Source organism: Xiphophorus couchianus, chromosome 1 (assembly GCF_001444195.1).
Source record: "Xiphophorus couchianus chromosome 1, X_couchianus-1.0, whole genome shotgun sequence".
NCBI lineage: Eukaryota > Metazoa > Chordata > Actinopteri > Cyprinodontiformes > Poeciliidae > Xiphophorus > Xiphophorus couchianus.
The window spans coordinates 9989275-10009763 of record NC_040228.1 but is presented as its reverse complement, the minus strand read 5'-3'; the positions used below and the strand labels follow the sequence as shown (position 1 = coordinate 10009763).

The 20489-nt window shown below is 39.1% G+C and overlaps 2 protein-coding genes across 2 annotated transcripts; one reads left to right on the top strand and one right to left on the bottom strand.

Moving 5' to 3' along the window:
- Window positions 1-22: 22 nt before the first annotated feature.
- Window positions 23-9800, top strand: LOC114148519 (serine hydroxymethyltransferase, mitochondrial-like). Its single transcript, XM_028023879.1, has 12 exons — window positions 23-155; window positions 948-1139; window positions 3182-3261; window positions 4836-5036; window positions 6929-7010; window positions 7083-7205; window positions 7301-7440; window positions 7530-7692; window positions 7876-7975; window positions 8351-8506; window positions 8678-8785; window positions 9068-9800. The coding sequence occupies exons 1-12, from the start codon at window positions 33-35 to the stop codon at window positions 9193-9195; spliced, it is 1596 nt and encodes a 531-aa protein (XP_027879680.1). The 5' UTR covers window positions 23-32; the 3' UTR covers window positions 9196-9800.
- A 3193-nt stretch (window positions 9801-12993) lies between these two features.
- On the bottom strand, window positions 12994-18638 carry ndufa4l2a (NDUFA4 mitochondrial complex associated like 2a). The gene is made up of 4 exons (XM_028013587.1): window positions 18469-18638; window positions 14999-15084; window positions 13872-13932; window positions 12994-13753 (listed from the first exon to the last, which is right to left on the bottom strand). Exons 1-4 carry the CDS (start codon window positions 18508-18510, stop codon window positions 13697-13699), a joined length of 246 nt encoding a protein of 81 aa, XP_027869388.1. The 5' UTR covers window positions 18511-18638; the 3' UTR covers window positions 12994-13696.
- Between the last annotated feature and the right edge of the window lie 1851 nt (window positions 18639-20489).

Here is a 20489-nt window from a genome sequence, read left to right as displayed (position 1 = left end):
GCACTTTTCATGTTATCAGTGACAGACTACGCATGTACCTGGCGTCGGTCCAGAATGATTGCGCGTTCACCCTTTGCACCTTCAAAGTTTCCAGTTTTCCCCGGACCTCTGCTGTCACAAACATGCTCTCCCTGTCATTGCGGCAGACACTGAGGGTGAGTAATTTTGTCTGATGGATTCATTGCACAACGATGCAAATGTATATTGTCTAAAGGACTTATTTTCCTCTCTGCACATTGGAGCGGTTGTTACTAAATAACTTAAATATTGCAAACTAGGTCAGCATGCCATTGTAGTTCATCTCAACCCTGCCAGAGCTCTCTTCATGCAACATGCATGGTTTCATTGTCTGTCATAAAAAGTGACAAAAAGCAGCAAAGTCTGTTTTATTTTGCAAAGCGTATGCCAAACGAATAGATATAAGAATCCTATTTTTGTGCGTATTTCTGGTTTAGCACTGAACTAGCTATAAGGGCGAAGTAGCTCCTGGTTCCAAAAGTGTCGTGTATGCATACCTGCTTTAACAAACAAGATCCTGGTGGTCAGTCTACGTAGACTTTTCCAGTCCAAGGATTTCCATAACTGCCCTGCTGAATAGCGCATTTGTTTTTGCACAGCCTTTCACTTAATGGCTTTTGCTCAGAACATCAAAAGACACATTATTAAGTCATTCTTTCAAACCCTTCCTGCAGCGTATCATAATTTCAAGTGATGAAAGCATTTTTCACCCAAGCTCAGCCTTCAAGAGCATTTCAAAAGATGCCAAAATCACTTCTTTAAAAAAAAAAAAAAACAACACTCCGTTTTAGCAGCACAAACACAAAGGATCGTTGTGACTTTCTGCTGAAGGTCTTAGTAACATTTAACGTTCATTATTTAAGAAGCACATGTTTTCTTAGTGAGTGACAAAGTTAATTTTGTTCTTTTTCCTTTGTGTCATGCTGAAGCCCCTCTTCCTCAGAGTCTCGGGTTGTTTGGGGAGAGAGGGGCAGGTCGCCTCAGAGCCATGCAGGCTGAAGCACAGCGGCGGCGGATGGACGGGGCAGGAAGGTTTGGCCCAGGATGACCCAGAGATTTGGAGTCTCCTGCAGCAGGAGAAGGACAGGCAGTGTCGGGGACTGGAGCTCATCGCGTCAGAGGTGAGAGTGCAGAGAGAAGGGAGGAACAAAAACAAAGAGACAACTAATAGCTAGGAGTGCATCTACAGTGACCACAAAGAAAACATACGCTTTATTGTACTTTAGTGGGTTTTTTACGTTGGTTCAATAACAATTTATACTACAATCAAATTTTACACATGAATTAAGAAAGGGAATAGATTTTATTTAGTGGTCTCACAGTGAAAGGGGCTGAACACATATGCACTTAAATGTGCATTTGGAGTCCACAGTACAGTACAAGCTGAACTTCAGTTCACAGTTACGCACAAATTCATGTTGCCTTACTGTAGTAAATTCCTTTCAAATACAGATAAATACTACATATTAGAATAGTAACACACAGTACTCTGGGGCCAGACACAAGATGACTGAAAACAGTTTTGATGGGGTTACAAAAGCAAAATTAAGAGAAATGTCAGGGTTTAGACAAACAAAAAAAAAAAGCGAAATGACAGAAACTCATATAGATCTTTAGAAGTTATGAATCTGGAGTTGACAATGACTAACATCAGAAAAATGACAAGAACTCATTCACTATCGATTTTTTTTTTACGTAAAACGTGATGGACGTCAGTCTGTTGCAGAACTGTTTAAATATTTGCTCTTTGCTTGGAATCCACTAAGTGTGTGTGTGTGCGTGCGGGGGTGTGTGGGTGTGTGGGGGTGTGTGTGTGTGAAAGCTGTGCTGGAGAAGCAACTGGGTTTGACAGCTGAACTCCACACAGAACAACATTTAGAAAACCACCATACAGTTTTCTCCTTTCAGTTCGATTCATTTTGGCTTCTCTCCCAGCAAAGAAAACTGACCACCGAACACTGAAAACCTTGTGACTTTTTTAGATTGTTTTTTTTTTGTAACAAAATTGGACATATGGATGTCTAATATCAATTTTAAACACTACTGAAAAAAATCTACTCATTTTCCTCATCTTGAATTTGACTGTCACCTGTCAGTAAAACTAATGACAAAGATTTTACCTGGAAAACTGAAGTCTGAACTAGAAGCTGTGAAACAAAAAGCAGAAAAACTAAATGTATCTGCAACGTCCAACTTAAGCTGGGAACTGCTAACTCTAAAACTGAAACAATTTTCTCTTCAAAATTATTTAATCCAAATTGAAGTTGTAGAAAATTAACCAAGTCTCGTTCCTTGCGTTATGGACTAGTTATGAGCCCAAACATTTATTATCCACATTGATATCTCAAAGATTGTCATCTTAATGAGCGAGTGATGTCAGTCATTCACCAGTGTAGGACGAGTCCCAGAGGAGATCTCCCTGTGTTTTTTAGATCAATGCCATATTATCCCATTAGCTTTCCCATGTGTGTTCTTTATTGATCTCCACATTTTGAGAGGCGAAGAAGAGGAGGAAGGGAAGTCGAGTATGAGTGTGTATTTTTGTGTGTCAGGATAGTGTTTCAAAAATGTCACAGAAAGAGTTCTGTGTCAGACAGGGAGCTTGTTTTAAACCTCACTGGGATGATTGAGGGATCCCTGAACAGTGACAGGTTTAGTATAATAAGACTTACAGAGAAGGATGAGGGGGGATGAGGGGGGAGGAAGAGGGAGGAGGAGGTGAGGATGCGGGAGAGGAAGAGGTAAAAAAAAAAAAGTTAAAAAAATAAGCCGGAGTGAGAGTGGGAGAAGAGAAAAAACTGACAGAAGGAGGAAAAATCATTTGCATTCAGTTCTGTTTCTGCAGCTTTCTCTCCTCTTATATATATAAAAAAGCTTCAGACAGCCATTTATGGGAGGCCCACAAAAGAATTCACAAAGTAGGATTTTATCATCCATTATATTTTGCAACACAGAAAGTCATTGTTTTTGGGGGGATTATTTTAGCTTGCATGTGAAAGGAAAGCCAATCCAAAAGCATGAAGGAGCTAAATTTATATAGTGGTCACAGTCTCTGGCAGTAAAGCCTTCTCTGGGTAAATAAAGCTATATTTGGATAGTCTGTTCAGATTTTTTTTTAAGGCATATGTGCGGATGCCGACACTGTGCTTGGTTGTCCTGTCAGAATTTCTGCAGCCGTGCAGCCCTGGAGGCACAGGGTTCCTGTCTGAACAATAAATACTCTGAGGGATACCCTGGGCAACGGTAAGCACCAAAACACAACTCAATTATAATATGTTACAATCATCATCTAAAAACATACATACACGTCATTTTGTCAGGTCGAGTTTTCAGTTTTTCTTATTGGGATGAAGTTTGAAAGTGGAATAGAGTGGACTGCTTTTTGATGAAGAGTCATTCTGAATACCTGACAAACCCTCACCGGTCCGAGATGCTGTTAAATTATACAGCAGTGATGTAATGCAATCGTTTGTGGAGAAGGCAGTACGGTTTTTGACACGACACCATCTTTAAGACAACTGTATGGTGTAATATCATGCAGCGTTGCTACGAGGAGCAACACTGTGCACTGCAACATCGTGCAATGCAGTACACTGTACTGTGCAGGTATCCAACCACCTGTTTAGGTTTTCTCAAGTTTATCTTCCAACAATAAACTTTGTACATTTGCTACGTAAAACGGATGCGAGAGGATAGAGTTGGATTCTTCCCAGAAAACACAAAGGATAAACACAAATGTTCACATGTTCAAATAGTGAACCCCCAACTTGCCAAATTAAAAAAAACTCAACCCTAATCATCCATCCATCCATCCATTTTCTGTGCACCCTTGTCCCTAATGGGGTCGGGAGGGTTGCTGGTGCCTATCTCCAGCTACGTTCCAGGCGGGAGGCGGGGTACACCCTGGACAGGTCGCCAGTCTGTCGCAGGGCCAACCCTAATCATTATTATCAAATTTAAAGTAAATGTTCAGGAGGGCGTTCTCTTTCTAACCACTGCAAATTTATGAACTACCAATGGAAGATTTGACCAAAAAACAAAGTTTTTAAAAGTACGTTAAACAAACATGATGTTTCTGCTCAGCGTCAGGCCCCTGACGTCAGAAGAGTGGGTCTAAGGTTTTACAGTAGACAGAGAGAAGTACATTAACACAAAGAAGTAAATTTTTTTGACTTTAGTCAACACTATGTTGTTCAATTGATGTTGCACAGACTCTGATGTGGTTTTTAAAGCATCTTCATTTAGTCAAGCGATTGTTTTCTAGTGTAGACAGGAGTGTTCCTGTTTGACCCAGAATATGGATCTTTGCTTTATAGAGGTTGCGCTATCGACTATAGCTGATATAATTATTTAATTTAAACATTTCATCTCCAACATTCTTATTCAACTATAAATAGAGCAGGTACACATTATGGCAACCTTTAGGTGTGACATTCTTCAACCTCTGTGCGCATTTATAGCAACACTTCCTTTCCTGTCATGTATTTCTATTACATTAAAAATGCTACACTTAGCATTATCTGCATGACTAATATGACCATATGATTATTTGTGCAATGCAGGAAGATTAAATATAAACTGTCACTTTATGGCAATACATAACAAACTATCACTCACTACACTGGGGAGTCATTTGATGCTACTTAGATTGTGTCTTATGATGCAATATTGTACAACATGGTGATACAGATAAGTAGATAAGTTGAATGCAACAATATAATTAATAAATTATACAAGCTGGTTTAATAAGTAATGATAGAAGTTAATAAAAAAAACACTTAAGTACTAAAATGCATGTGAATGTGTGTCTCTTTCAGGTACTACGGCGGTGCAGAAATTGTTGACCAGATTGAGCTGCTGTGCCAGCGACGAGCGCTCGCCGCCTTCGGTCTGGACCCAAACCTGTGGGGCGTCAACGTCCAGCCCTACTCGGGGTCCCCAGCTAACTTTGCAGCCTACGCCTCTGTGCTGAAGCCTCATGACCGAATCATGGGCCTGGACCTACCGGACGGTGGACAGTGAGTAAATGTGCTCCCTGATCATAATGATATTCCGCTAAAAGGAGATTTGGTTACTTGTGAAAAAGTAGCAACGCCTGTAATCCTGCTGTCACGTTAAAATCCCGTTGAGAAGAAATACATTTTATTTAAACAATTTGACAGAAAGGAATCTGCAACATCAATATTTTATGTGCTAAAACAATGTCATTACACAAATATTTACCTGTTTAGATGATGTGCAATCATGTAAAAAACTCCCAAATGAATCCCTGAGACATGCAAATCTCACATTAAAACACAATTTACAGCTATTTATTCAAATATCTCAGTTTTTTCATTTCATGCTTCAGACTCTCTCAGCAGTCTGACAGATTCTGCAATTATTAGTTCCCACATTTTAGTTATTAGTATCACAAAAGAGCGTCACTTGGCCCAGCGGGTATTTCCTACAAGAAAGTGAACGTTGTTTTTTGGACTTAACGTCAAGAAGTGGTTGAGTGTGATTAAAGTTTTTGGTCTCATAGACTGGAGCTGTCACACGGTGACACTCTCTTTGAAATGGGCTCATTTTAATTTCACAGACATTCACGGAACAGAAGGAAATGAAGGCGCTCCACGTAAAGTTAACACCATGGCTGGCCGGGCGTTGAAGAACAGAAAGACAGAAGAGACAGTTCTATATAATGTTCTATATATTTGCTATTAAGGCACAGTAATAGATTTCTGCTATTACATTAAATATATCCAGTTTAATGTATTTGGTAGAATACACACTAATTAACTTTTCCGTAAATGTACCAGACGTATATTTTTCATGCTCTTAGTTAATTGTAACGAAAGCATCAACTTATAATACTGTGATATGATGCCCACTTTTTAAAGCCCAGTGGAAGATTCTGGTGAAAACCTCCCACCCATAGAAACATAAATATATGTTTTACATTTAGTTACCCCCACCTGGGGTCAATTGGCTGCTTGAATATCTTTGGTGGTAGCAAATAATAAGCCTACTGTAGCAGATTTTGTTTTAATAAACAAATTTGCTCCTCTCATGGATCAGTCCTTTTTTTGCTTAGTTCGTCTCACAAAGTCTTAGTCTATCAACATATTTTATTAGGATTTTATGTGATAGACCAAGACAGATCAGTGTAAAACTGTGAGCTTGACAGATAACAATACTCACTTGCATTTTTTTCACAAAAACAAATCGTAAAAGAGCGATTATTATTCAACCCTCCTAAATCCATACCTTGCAGAACCATCTTCCACTGAAAGCATTTTGGAGAATGTCTGATATTTTTCTAACTAAATGTTTTTATTTGGATTTTGGTTTAGACTTTGACTAAACCCTTTTAACTAAATAGTATGTTTTGATGTAAACCATTTCGTTGGAGCTCTGGCCGTTCGTATGTGTGGGGTTGTTGTTATTCTGAACCTGCTCCGCAGTGGAATGCTTTTTAGCTTCTATCAGCTTTTCTTTTAGCTTTTTCCTTTCACTTCGCTGTCAACTCTGACCAGCTTCCCTGTCCCTGCTGACAAAAGCATGATGGTGCCACCACCATGTTTCACTATGGGTACGGGGTTTTCAGGGTGACGTGCAACGTCTGTTTTCGGCCATATGTAGCGTTTTATTGTAGACAGTGTAGCTTAATTTTGGCTTTATCTGACTAAAGCACCATCTTTATTGTCTCTCCTTGCGGAGAATTGCAGTTGGCCATTCTGGGCGTTTTTGTAGCTTTCTATAAAACAGATACACTAATCCCAAAGCAACATCTGAAAAAGAGACTTTCCATAAACTGAAATAACATATGAATAATATTTATCATTCTGAGGATATGTGACGATTCAGACTGGTGAGAAAACATTTACTGCTGCAGTCTGTGTTGTAATCTTATTCCGCTGTGTTTCAGCTTGACCCATGGCTACATGACTGACAACAAGAGAATCTCTGCCACCTCTATCTACTTCGAGTCCATGCCTTACAAGCTGAATGTGAGTGCTTGGTAGACTTCAGACAGTAAATCTGTGAAGGATTTTTAATAAAGTGTTGTGCTACGACCTCAGCCTCAAACGGGTGTGATTGATTATGACCAGCTGGAGAAGACAGCCCGCCTCTTCAGACCCAAACTCATCATCGCAGGAACCAGCGCCTACTCTCGCCTTATCGACTACGCTCGCATGAAGAAGGTCCGACCTAATTGTATATCTTTCAACAAAAATCTTTGTAGTAACTTACCAGGTTTTTGAGAAACGTTTTGTTACGGTCTCTGTGTGTGTTTCAGCTGTGTGAGGAGCTGAACGCCTACCTGCTGGCTGACATGGCTCATATCAGCGGTCTGGTGGCAGCTGGCGCCGTTCCTACTCCCTTTAAATACGCTGACCTGGTCACAACCACTACCCATAAGTCCCTGAGAGGAGCGAGGTACCAAATTTCCATCTAATGCAGCTTTCAAACAGCATTGTGACGAATCAAGACGAACAGTCAGACGGCTTCCTGTCTCCGCTCTGCAGGGCTGGTCTGATCTTCTTCCGGAAAGGTTTGCGGTCTGTGGACGCCAAAGGTCGAGAGGTGCCCTATGACCTCCAGGACAGGGTGAACTTTGCGGTGTTCCCGTCACTTCAAGGAGGACCGCACAACCATGCCATAGCCGGAGTGGCTGTGGCCCTCAGACAGGTCCAGATGGTTGTTTTAGTCGCCGATATTCAGTCATGTCCAGTAATAAACGTAATAATTAGAGAGGAAAATCCTTGGGGGAAAACAAACCTAAGAACTGGCAGAATTTCAGCAGCTCATGAATAAAACATTAAAGTGCAGTATTCTCCTTTTTTCACGCAGCATAATTTCATGTCTCTGCAGGCTTCCACTCCCATGTTCAAGCAGTACATCGCTCAGGTTCTTCTGAATGCCAAAGCCATGGCCAGCGCTCTGCTGAAGAAAGGTTACACTCTGGTGTCAGGTGAACGCTTCATACACATTAACAGACGTGTAAAAGAAGCATGACACTGGCTGCTTCATAACGTAGCATAAGCACTTTTGAAGGTACTTCATGCACTCGCCCCCTTTTTTCATTCACAGCCCACTAATTTGCTTTTTTTGTTTTGCTGACTTCTTAAAGTGAGCTTTCACTTTACTGTTGAATGCATAAGAAGCGTCACTGAAAAGGAATTTTTAAAAAGGCAGAGTCAGCGTTTTCCAGCGTCAGCAAAAAAGGATTCGGATGAAGTGAGAAGAATCGGCTCATTTTATTCAGTCAGACGTGTTCTGTAAAAATCGACTTAATGAAGCTTTGACTTGCACTTACCCTACTTCGCTCTCATCTTCCTCCTCCTAGGCGGAACCGACAACCACCTGGTATTGGTTGACCTTCGACCTCACGGGATAGACGGAGCCCGAGCAGAGAGGGTCCTAGAGCTGGTGTCCATCACAGCCAACAAAAACACCTGTCCGGGGGACAAGAGCGCCCTCACTCCAGGAGGACTCAGACTCGGTGAACAAACTCATGATTATTCATTTTAATATCAAGGGTGTAGAAAATGCATTTCCTGTTTAGTATAGAAGTTTGTGTACATTTATTCTAATGCATACTGGGTTATTTTCTGCTGTTGTTTTTGTTTGTTTTTCTTCACTTTGCTTACTATCTTAATATTTTTTGCTAAAGGAGTTCCAGCTCTGACTTCTCGACAGTTTAAGGAGGGAGACTTTGAGAAGGTTGTGGATTTCATAGATGAAGGGATTTGGATCGCTCTGAGTGTGAAGCAGAAAACTGGTGAGACAGTTTTGCTGTGATAATGAATTGGGAAAAGACTTTATGCTTTGTAAATGAAAAAGAAAAATCTAATTTAAGAGCAAAAAACCCCCAAAAAACAATCAAAGCACCTCACTCTGTGTCATGAATCATGGGATTTACTTTTTGAACTCAGTTCCTGAATTTTTTTTTACTTCATCTTGAACTGAAGAAGACAAGAAGACCAACCTGTTGACATATTGTAGAGTACTGTAACATTTATTTTTGGCACTTTTTTACACATTTCTTTTTTCCTCCCATCAGGAAACTTAGCCAGCTTCAAGTCCTTCCTGCTAAAGGACCCTGACACAGTGAAGCTCATTGCAGAGCTCCGCCATCGGGTGGAGCTATTTGCCAGACCCTTCCCCATGCCAGGATTCACAGATCACTAAAAGAGGACACGCAAAGCGGGCTTCTCTCCAGCGACGTCACCTTCTGTCGACTTCCTGTGGAGCTGTAACATACGAATGTCACCATTTTATTTTGATCAACGCCGCATTATTGATGAGTTTTCTGCTCATGATAGAAAAATGTAAACACAATCTTTTTAATGAAAGAGTTTCATCTGAGGCCTTGGTAATTAATGGCTGGTGTACAAAACGATGCATTGAATATTGATGTACAGCTGTGAAGAAAAGCATTTCAGTATAATTGTTGATCAAAGTCATGAATAAAGCAAGAAATCAAGTTTGCACAACGTTGCGTTTTGAACTGTTTTCTTAAGACATTCTGATGACCAAATTAAATAATAAGAAATCAAAGCTTTCATGTTACGTTTGGTTGGGCCTAAAATCAGATGTATTGGATTCAGTAGAAACAGCTCCAAGGAGCTACTGTCTTTCTAGACAGTAGGTTGTGTCAACAATTTGTGTTATTTGTTTTTGTCTAGCTTGATTTTGGGAGTAACATAGTAATTCCAGTCTTAATTGTTACTAAGCGACGTCTGAAGGAAATTATGTGTGATTGCAAAAAGAAAATAAACAAGGGCAAATGTGGATTTCTGGGTTAGATATGAGGATAATAGTTTGTAATTTAAGAAGGGAGCGTCTTCTGTGGCTTAAAAACAATGCTCTGAATGAAACAGCTGGCATTTCCTGCCGTCATTTCCTCCTGGTGTTCAGGGAATATAGTAGCAAAGAATGAAAAAAGAAAAAAGGTGATTTCTGAACAAGATGGGAAATGTGTCGGAAAGGTTGGAGTCACTGTTTCAGAAGGTTTTAATCAACCTTTTTATCTGCTTTGTACATGCCTGTTTTGTTTGGTGTGTCGTTTTCAAATCAAAGGAAGTGTCCACCACAAATTGTCAGTATGGATTTGACAACATATTTAGACATAAAAATATAAAAATATAATAATAATTTGCCAGATAAAGTAATAAAAATTAAGGGTATTTAGAGTTGCTTTTTTTTTTTATCACAAGTTGTGAATATATCAAAAATGAAAAAAGCTAAAAAATATGTCCAGAGGCTAAAATGCAATTTCCTCAAATCCCAGAATCCCTTGTCATAACTGTTTGAGGACATCATGGTGTAATTAAAACCAGAAACTCTTGGTAACTATGACAACATGCTATGCTAGCGGTCCCATCCATGGTTAAAACACAGTGGAGGTTGTATCATGCTGTGGGATTGCTTTGCAGCATATTGCCAGGAGAACAACGGAAACTTTAGAGCTAACTGTGTTACTGTATCAAACTATGTCTGAGTCTTTAAGCACAAATGAGACTAAAGTCACAGAACAAAGTCAATTTAAAAGAGCAGGAACAAAAACACAACTTTACTGCAGTCAGACTTCAGCTGATCCTCACTCAGAGCCTTTTGGGAAGCCACAATCTGTTATTCGAACAAACACAAACTCTAAAGAGCCTCCGGACGAAGGAGTGATAGTGTCAGACAGTTGCTGAATAAACTTCTCAAGATGAAAGAAACCATTTTTAATTTTTTTTTGTTTGTTTAAAATACCTTAATGTTTTAGTTTGTTCCTTTTCTGGTTCATCAAGAAGTACCAACATTCAGACTTCATGAATGTCCCGATTTGGAAAACTCTGAATAAAAAATATGAGGTCAAATGCTTTGCTATGAACAGAAACAGTCGAAGACTTTATGTGACAGAGAACATTGATGCTTATTTTATGTTCTACCCATGACACTGACAGTCATTTGTAGATTAAACAGACTGTTGTAAAAATGAGAAGATGAGAGTCCTATGGTACATCAGTCCTTCATTGTCCTCTCTAAACTTTCAACAATTGCTTATTTATACATTTGATTCCCACTGTTCCTCAGATCTTTATTCGCTCTAACACTTAAGATGTTCTAATTTTATCCCCCTTCTGATAAAATTAGGAACTTTATTTCACACACAAAGAGGTTGACCAAGTGGCACAAAACCAGCCAACAACATGAACTTCTGATGCTAAATATTTGAGCACTCACTCAGCAAAACACTGAAAGGACTTTTGTTCTGAGTCGGACGTCTCCAACTCGCTTTTTTGTCTGTTCTCCAGTTTTGTTTTTTTTCCAGCTGAAGATTTTTGCCAGAGGAATGTGTATCGTCTCCAGAGATTTATGGCTGAACTCAGGGTCGGCGAGGTTGGGTCGAGTTCTCAGCTGTGTCGTCAGAAAACCCCCAAACACTCTGACCGTCGCACAAGCAGCATCACAGCACAAATAAATGAGGACCCGCCTCGTCTCGCTGAATTTTTTCTCATGACCTGACAACTTGTCTTTGTGAGATTTTGAATGCATTTAAAACGTCAGGGAAACCATGTGTCTGCTCAATTCAGGGTATTAGGCTTACTATTATTGAAACAGGGTTTGTTGTGAGGTGAGGTGGTTTTAATTTTGTTCATAATCTAAACCTTTAAAGGCGGAGGAGTGGTGGAGGTGTTATGTTATTTCAACTTTTTTTTTTAGTTTTATGTCATGTGATAATGTTATTCCCTCATCAAAAATATATTTGGAGTGTTTTTTTCACACGCATTTGAGAAATCCTTGACTCTCCCATGGCAACCACTCAGGGATGCCTAAACGTATGCTCTTACAAAACGCTTCCTCTTTCCACAAAGCTACTCCTCACAGCTGCAGTGTCCAAGTCAAGCTCCCGTCCCACAGAACATCCTTCTCCTGCACCTCCTCCATTCAGCTCCTTAAGACTAGCGGCAGCAGCAATTAGCAAACACCTGGTGGAACTGAGTTCATCAGAGGGACTACTTATCAGTGCAAGAAAGGTTGTCAGGAGTGTCAGGAACAGCAAAAGCTTCTTAAAGAGACAGAAGCCCAATTTCAAGGTGTTAAATTATAAGGTCAAATTTCTTTTAAGTCATCTTTGATATATACAACTTTTTTTTATAACAACTGAAGGTAACATAGATACTGGATCATGTTATAAGATGCCACTGTATGCCTGGAAAATACATAATACTGTCCCTTTAAGTTCTAGCATTCTTTGTTTTGCTTAACCTTCAATTCACCTGAGAAGAAACCTGAATCCATCATATTCAGTGGGATCACATGGATGAAGTGATGTTTACATCTGACTGTAAATAGTCAGATGTGAACATCATATTCAGTGGAAAGAGACACAATGAAACATCCCATGCCAGATGAAAATCCTGAAAGTAAAGGATGAATTGACATTGTATGTGAGTATTAAACAGCAAAAAAACTGATATTTGGAGCTTGATTTTAAAAAATAGGTTTACTAACATAATCATCTTTCCTTACATTCAAGTTTTCCCTTTTCAGGAAGTACCAATGATGATAGCTTCGTCAAACACTGAGCCCTCATTAGGATTTATTATCATCATTATTATGTATGTGTTCTTGTGTGCTTGTGTTATTATGTATGTGAGCTCAGGTTACGCTTACAGTATTGAGCTTAGGATGCCACACAGGGGTGGACTGTTTAAAATCCTGTCACTGATCAAAGACACTGGGCTGCTGTTACATGTCTCCCTCTCACATACACGCACACACACATGCACACGCCCACACGCATGCACACGCGCACACACAGTCTGAAGGTGGCTCCACTGAATAAGCATCATTCACCTGCAAAGTGACAGCCGTACTGCCGACAGTGCAGTGTGTGGAAAAAGATCCGTATCTCTCTCACTTCCATCCAGGCGCACAACAACAATCACCTGCCCACTATGTGGAAACGACTCACGACAAAATAAACACTTCGGCAATCATCAATCACTGGTTCATTTATTGAAAGAATATAATAATGTGGTTAAAGCACCCGATGCTTTCATAACTGACGCAATCACTGGTAAATTTAGTGACAGCTGAACTTACAGTCATGTGTTGGTTATGAAGTGCAAACACTCTGCTCACAATGACTGCTGCTGGAGGGCAGGACGGCATTGCTCTATAAAACGCTGGGATAATAAAGAGGAAAAATGAGGCAGGGTTGTTTCGGTGCATTTTTTCCTTTGCATATTTTACATGCTATTTACATTTAGGATGAATATCTGGAAACCTACAAAGTAATTAGATGAATGCATGTTTTCTTTTTCCTGGTTGTTTTCAATGTAATATGGTGAAAATTAAAGTGGAAACAATATTTCCAAAACAAGGCTATGTTCTTGAGATAATTACTGTCAGTGATGAAAATTAGAAGTAAGTATGACTATGAAAAATAAGCTGTAATGTAAAATGGGACGAACACAGGCAGAAGGTCTGTGTGTGTTACATCTTACAGTAAGCAGTTTCAATAGTTTGCTGTAACATTTACCAGGCAGCTGCTATTTAAAACCAAACATCTGAATTTAAGAGTTGGGTTCACCCAAAACCCGCAGTGCTGATGTCAGAAAAGACAAAGAGAGACAGAAATTTGAGTCCAGATCCGGATCTTCGTTTCTTCCTGTTTGACTCTGAGCTGTACGGTTCAGAAATCAGGACCCTCCTTCTTCAAGTTTTTATAGTCTGTGGTGATTGCCACAAACTGCAGAAGAAGAACATAAACATGAAATGAAACAGAAGATTGCTGCTGCAGCAAAATAATTACCCTGTAACTTGTGTGGACTAAGTAGTAGCTAATGTTTGTGTGTGATCTGGATTACCTTGTACTGGTATGTGGGGTCGAGGTTATTCCATGGTTCAGGATTATCTGTCTTGTTCCAGCTAAATCCAGAAAAACAAGGAATTGTTTTATCCTCTTTAAATCTTTACCGCCATTGTTTTTAAAGAAACCATTAAAATAACTAAATAAACAGTGGTGTGCAAACATGTTGCAAGACCTGCTAAGACCAGACATTAAGCCAAATGCTTACTAAAAGCAAATCCAGCAAGACTTGGATCAAGGGGAACAAATATATTCATCAAAAGCAAGCAATAAGTCAAGCTATTTCTTAAAAGGTTTAGAGCTAATACCAGAGCAGAGTCTCAGGATGACACTGAAGCTGATCGAGTTGGTTGAAAATGAATAGATTTTACTCAGAAAACATAAATATTGATCACCGATTAAGAAGGCGCGCAATCTGACAAAGTGTCCAGAAAAAGGCCTGAAGCTAATGCAGTCTGATTGGTGTCAGCTTGACTGTTACAGACACGGCATGTGTTGTTGTTGTTGTTATTTTAAACTCCACAGTCACAAACATTAACGTATTACTGTATATTAGGTTTAATGAAACAGATTAACAGTGCCATGAAATGTCCTTTCTATTCTTCGATACCCCTAAATAAAATCTGGAGCAACCGATTACCATGGATGTTGCTAGGATGCAATTGCTAAGTGGTTCTCCTGTGTGTAATTTAATTGTGTTTTTAAATCATGAAAATGAAACATTCTGTGAATGCTTCAAGATTTGTTATCAAACATTTGTGAATAAATAGCATCAAAAAGATCAGGGAACACAGCAGGAGAGGTAAGGGAGAAAGTTAGGAAGAAGGAGAACAACCATAGACAGACAGAGCTAATGGAACAGTTGAAAATGGCCTAGTTAAAGTCCAAACCTAAATCCAACTTAGAACTTGAAACAGAAACTTACATTTCTTATCATTCCGACAAACCTTAAACTCTTATTTGCGAAAATCTTTGCAAACCTCATATTATTTCCCTTCTACTTCACAACTATACAAAACTTGTGTTGGTTACTTCAAAGTGTGAGTGCGAGTGAGGATTGCAGGCTGTTTTTTTTTTTATTATTATTTTTATCCAACACTGCTGCAAAAGTTCATAAAGTCTTACGTGACATGTGGTCCTCTGGCCAGCCGGATAAGATATAAGGATGCGCCACCCATTCCCAGGCAGATAAAGAAGAACTGGGGGATTAGCTGGAGACATACAGATAAAATCAACAATTATTATTTCTTTGCTATTAAAAATTAATATAAGAAGTAAAAAAAAGTTATTTTATCGATGACAAAGCGTAACCTGACAAAAGGCTCATACAGTAGTTAGACATTGGAACACATCGGATCAGAACCCACCCCTGAAACCTGAGTGTGTACTGGCTGTGAGAAGTTAATATTTATGGATGTGAAACCATAAATATGTACTATGAGCTATATGTGGTGTATGTATTATGTTATTGCAATTTCAAATAATTAAACATGTACATACAAAGAAGCCTAAGTGTTCTAGGTTTCTGACATAGCTGTGAATTACTTATTTTTCTGAAACTCTGGCACACATTCAGATTTGTGGTTGTAACATTGTAAAATGTGGGGGGGGGCGAGGGGGGGGGGGTCAAAAAGAGTTCATTCAAACAGTTTTGTTTCAATTTTAAAAATTTGTCAAAAAACAAGTCATTTCAAAACAGCGTGTTCAATAAATTTAGATGTGATGAAAAGCAGCAAGTCCTTTCAGCTGCGATCTCATGTGAAGAGCAAAATCACATTTGTCAAGTTAAGCCACACAAATATCTTTTTAAGAGAAGGAAATACTGCAGTGACTCAGCTCAGTCATCTAAACCTTTAATTTGCCAGTCCAATTAATGGCACGTATTTTCCAATCAAAAATCTGATTATATTCTCCAGTCATTCCCTTCCAGGTTCATCAGAAAATCGCAGCCGGTTTGCTCCTTTCCAGGTGAGGACAACAGGAACTGTAAGACAGGTGATGTGGGCAGCGGACCAATCACAGCTCTGCTGATTAATTAGTGACCCGCTTCTGCTCCATCGCCTCCTGTCATCCCAGTGAACTGGCTGACGCAGAGATACGAAGTTATGTAAGACTCTGAATGACGGTCTGTGGGAAAACAACAAACCCAAAGAACAAGAACTTCTTTGTCATACAATTTTCGCCTGTGCTGCATTTTAATGTGAAAAATGATGTTTCCAGAAGACCGAGGGTATTTTAATACTTTTGTTGCTTTTATTTGCAGTTGTTCTTGTTACGGCTAGCTCCTGAATTGGACAGGCGGACTTCTTCAAATCACACCAAAAGCCATCTCTGTTTTCTACCCAGAATGCAATGGGAACACTAGCCTATTGGCTCACACAACTGTTTTTTTTAATCATTAATCTTAAGATAAAAGGATCGATTTTATTTTTCCATTTGCTTTACTTTTTCATATAAAAAATGTTGCATTACATATTAACATACACGTCAATATTATTAAAATGAAAATGTTATGAATAATTAATAATGATAACAAATGTTAGTACCATAGAATACAAAGAATATGTAATACTCTATCATTTATTTAATGAATAACATTAATGACATGCTATAAAATAAATGTGTCAGATACACATTTTGATTTCAAATGTATTTAAACACTCTTATTACTTAATAGACAACAAAAATAGAAATGTATTTACTATACTTATACATTTGTCTTTACATTTTTTTTAATCTACGTTTTTTAATTTGTCAATTTAGAAATAGATTAAAAAAAAACAACATGTATTTAAATTTTAATTGTCTTATAGTCTTGTCTAGTTACATTAGCTTGGATTCCAAAATCTGCTGTAGTTTCGGGAATGAGGATCTGAAAAGGTTTGGCAACAGCTGCTCTAGTTGGTCTCTTTAACGTGAAATGGAAACATCTTCCAGTCAATATGTACTGAAAAAGAAAGAAATGTCCACAAACTGGATGGAAAACACCATCAGCTAGACGTCAGGTAGCTTGTTAACCCCTCCAGGAAGTCTGACCACAAGTTAAAGCTTGACTCATGTCAAGCCAACAAGATCTCCATGTGAGCCAAATGGATCCTGAAGGAGGATTAGAGCCACTAACGACCCCACAAAGTAAGACAGTTCAATGCAGACGGAAAGTTGATTTGAGGACGTTACACCAGGAGTTTAGTTTAATAAAATAATGAACTCCAGCAGGTTGGCTGACCTGGGCAGGAGAGCGAAGGGTCTTTGGTGATGAAAGGTCAAACTTCAATGGGTTTTTCAATGTACGATGGCGGAAATATAAAGATTTTTACGATTTTTTAAAAAATCATCAATTGGGTGACCGACCCAATGATGATTATTATGTATTTTACATTATTATCTCAGACTGTCTTCATTCCTCTTTACTTATACTTTCATCCTGCAATTTTCTGAATTGCAGACATTTTGTGACAGATTTCTTAAAATGCACCACTCTCATAATGATATTGCTCTGCTTATCTTTCACTCTTTCCATCTGTGTATTTGTCTGACTAATGTCTTTATTTGTCAGACTTTTTTTGTCTCCCTGACTGAAGCTTTTGGACTCTAACCGTCTGTCTCTTTCCGTCCGTCTGTGTGAAGTTGATGAGGCAGGTTTACGGAGTCTCAAAGGGATTTTACTCTCTGCGGTTTCTGTCTTGGTGCTTGTCGGTTTTCCAAGATGATAGACGGTGCTGAGGAGCTCTGGTAGCTCGGGTTCTCATCCCTGCAGCTTCTCTCGCTCTTTCTGTCTCTCTCTCTCCAAGGAGACCAGAGACAAAAAGTTAACACTCTGTCAGCCCTCATGGAAATGGATAAAAAAGACTGAAATAATCCCCTCCCCTGTGGGGGAAGCAACGTATGTCTTTGAGGAAAGGTTTTACACCAGTAGCTGATCTGATTTTGTCAGATAATTAGGGAGATTGAATTTTTTTTTCATGTGTTATGTATGACTGGTGCCTTAATCCTCTCTCATTTTGAGTTGATTTTAAAACGGGCTGCAGGAATGACGTAACTGACTGAATGAGAGCTCCAGATTAGAAGAGACAGAATTAGTCTTCTCTTTATCTCTCCTGCTTTCACCTATTAATGAATGAGTGACATTGCAAGTGACTACATAAGCTGGCTAAGTACAGGAATAAGGACAGTAGGGAGTGACATTTGACTGCAAATATACTAAAGGTAAATCAAATTTCACAGTATTTTTTGCTGAAAATCAATAAGCAGAAAAGGCCAGTAGAAATGATCTAAAAGTTGACCTACTTATGATTTGGACATGGTAATCTAATAAAAAAAAAGAATGACTGTGTATCTAAACCAAAAACAAATTAAAATTATACCACAATCCCATTTACTTTTGTAATCAAAACTATTATAACAAAATGCTAGTTATATTCATTAAACTCATGTGATAAACATCGTGTGGCTGAATTTCCTTTCACAGTTTTTCAAAACAAGGGTCATCCAATGAAATTTAGAAAGAGAAAAATAGCTTTTTTTTTAATAAAAAAAAATTGCCACACATCATAAGAACATTAAAGTCAAACCAGGAAGAAATGAGGCTCACTCACCCCAGGGTGCCTCTTTGCGTGCTCAGCCACCGCCCGGAACATCAGTGCTCCAGTTTACAGGTCTCTATATGTACAGAGGATAAAATAAAAGTTTTTCAGAGTCGACAGTTCGGGCCAACCACCAGCTTCTCGTGGCCGTGCACAGGCGGGATTAAGATCTGTTGCTTTCTACATATGGAGCAAGACAAGGGGGAGGAGGAAGAGGAGGAGGAAACAGGGGTATGAGAAAGAGGCCTTTTTCATCTAATTACAGCTACTGTTGGGTGATTCAACCCTTCTAAACGCTGTACGTGTTTGAAGATGAACGTCTCCCTGGAACATGATGATTTGTTATTCCAGCGAAAGGCAGACGCTCAGCTGGCTTTAGCGGGGAAGCTCAGAGAGACTTTATCCATCTCTTTGCTTGTGGTCTTGTGGGAAACGAGTAGAGGAAATGAAACAGGATTGAGTTTCCTTTCAAAGGCCAGGGGGGAATTAATGTATGTCTGAAATCTTATCAGATACAAAAACAAGAGATTCTCATAGGAATTAAGCAACACATTTTTTTTTAAAATGAGAATTTCTCTGATAAAACATAAAAATACAGGCTGGTCAGATATTGTTGCATCCTCCCCAGAAGCCCTCCTTCTAATTGAGTCTGGGTGCTCCATGTTTGCAGCTGTCGTCTTGGACACTCGGTCACCGTCTCTGCGCCTTTTCAGGCTTCTCAGACAGCCAGTCAGCGCCACCGCAGACCTACTCAAACTCTAAGTGTTTGGTAACATAGCAACACAGCTTAGTAACCATTATTTCTAGGAAGAAGAGAGGGGCGGTGGACGCAACACAGGATTTGCAGCTCTCGTGCATTTGAAATTTAAATTTTCCCAACAGGTGCTTCAGCTATAGCCTAGCTTGTCAAGAAAAGATGCAGAGCATCTATTAAAATAATTTTAAAAAAACATATGTAGAAGGAAATCATACTTTATATGAATTTATTGCATGCAGTGCTTAAAAACAAAGGAGAAGCCAAACGAGCCCATTGGACCAAAAGTTCAGAGAGACAGAGAAACGCTTTGTCCTCCCAGTCTGCTTAATGGACCAGTGTCTACGATTCATTGTGCATCAGTTTAATTGGATGTGAAGACAAATGCAATCCAATTTATCTCATAATTCCCCTTGGAGATGTTTCATCCCAGGCTGTGACGTCCCACAGCGTCCACAGAGGACTGATCTGGAAAATAAAGCAGCAGCTTTGATCATGTGAGGAACATAATCAATCAATATCAGCAAAGTTTTGTTATGCAGAAAGAAGAATCTGGTAATTATTTTTGCCAAATATTATAACTTTCTTATTTTCCAGTTTAGTTTATTCACACATACAGAGGATCATGTTCACAATAAAATGTCTTGCAGACTGATTAAAGTGACTGATTATCACTTTAATCAGCCTCAAGCATTTTGCAACCTCTTAAAGGCTTTCCTTTGACTTGGCATCAGCTCTGTCCCTGCCGAAGAAAAACATGATGCTGCCGCCACCATTTTCGACATGGCGAGCAATTACGTGTTCAGGTTGATGCTTAGTGCAAGTTTGTCCTCACATGGCTTGTGGAGAACTTTACACAGGAGCTCTTGTGGTTTCTAACTTTAGCCTAAATGCTTTTAGAAATCTTTGCAACTTTCTCCATGACCTATCTCCTGTGTTACTAAGATGAACAGGGTTTTTCTTTGGGGTATCACTTTAAGATAGTGATACCTGACTATCTCTAGTGATAGAGTACCCACAGGCATGATGATTTTCAGATTTGTATGTGTTGCACAAAATTGTGCAACACACTAATTGCACAAAACATATAGAAAAATGTGTTGTTTTCTTCTGCTTTGCAAATTAAGTATGACTGTTTTGAACAGAGGTCGGCATAGGGCCCAAAAATGCAAGAAATTAGTAAGAGTATAAAGGAGCCATCTAAGAAAGTACTCAAGTAAGAGTAAAAAAGTATTTGGTAAAGAGACTACTCAATTACCGAGTAACATGTGGTTTAATG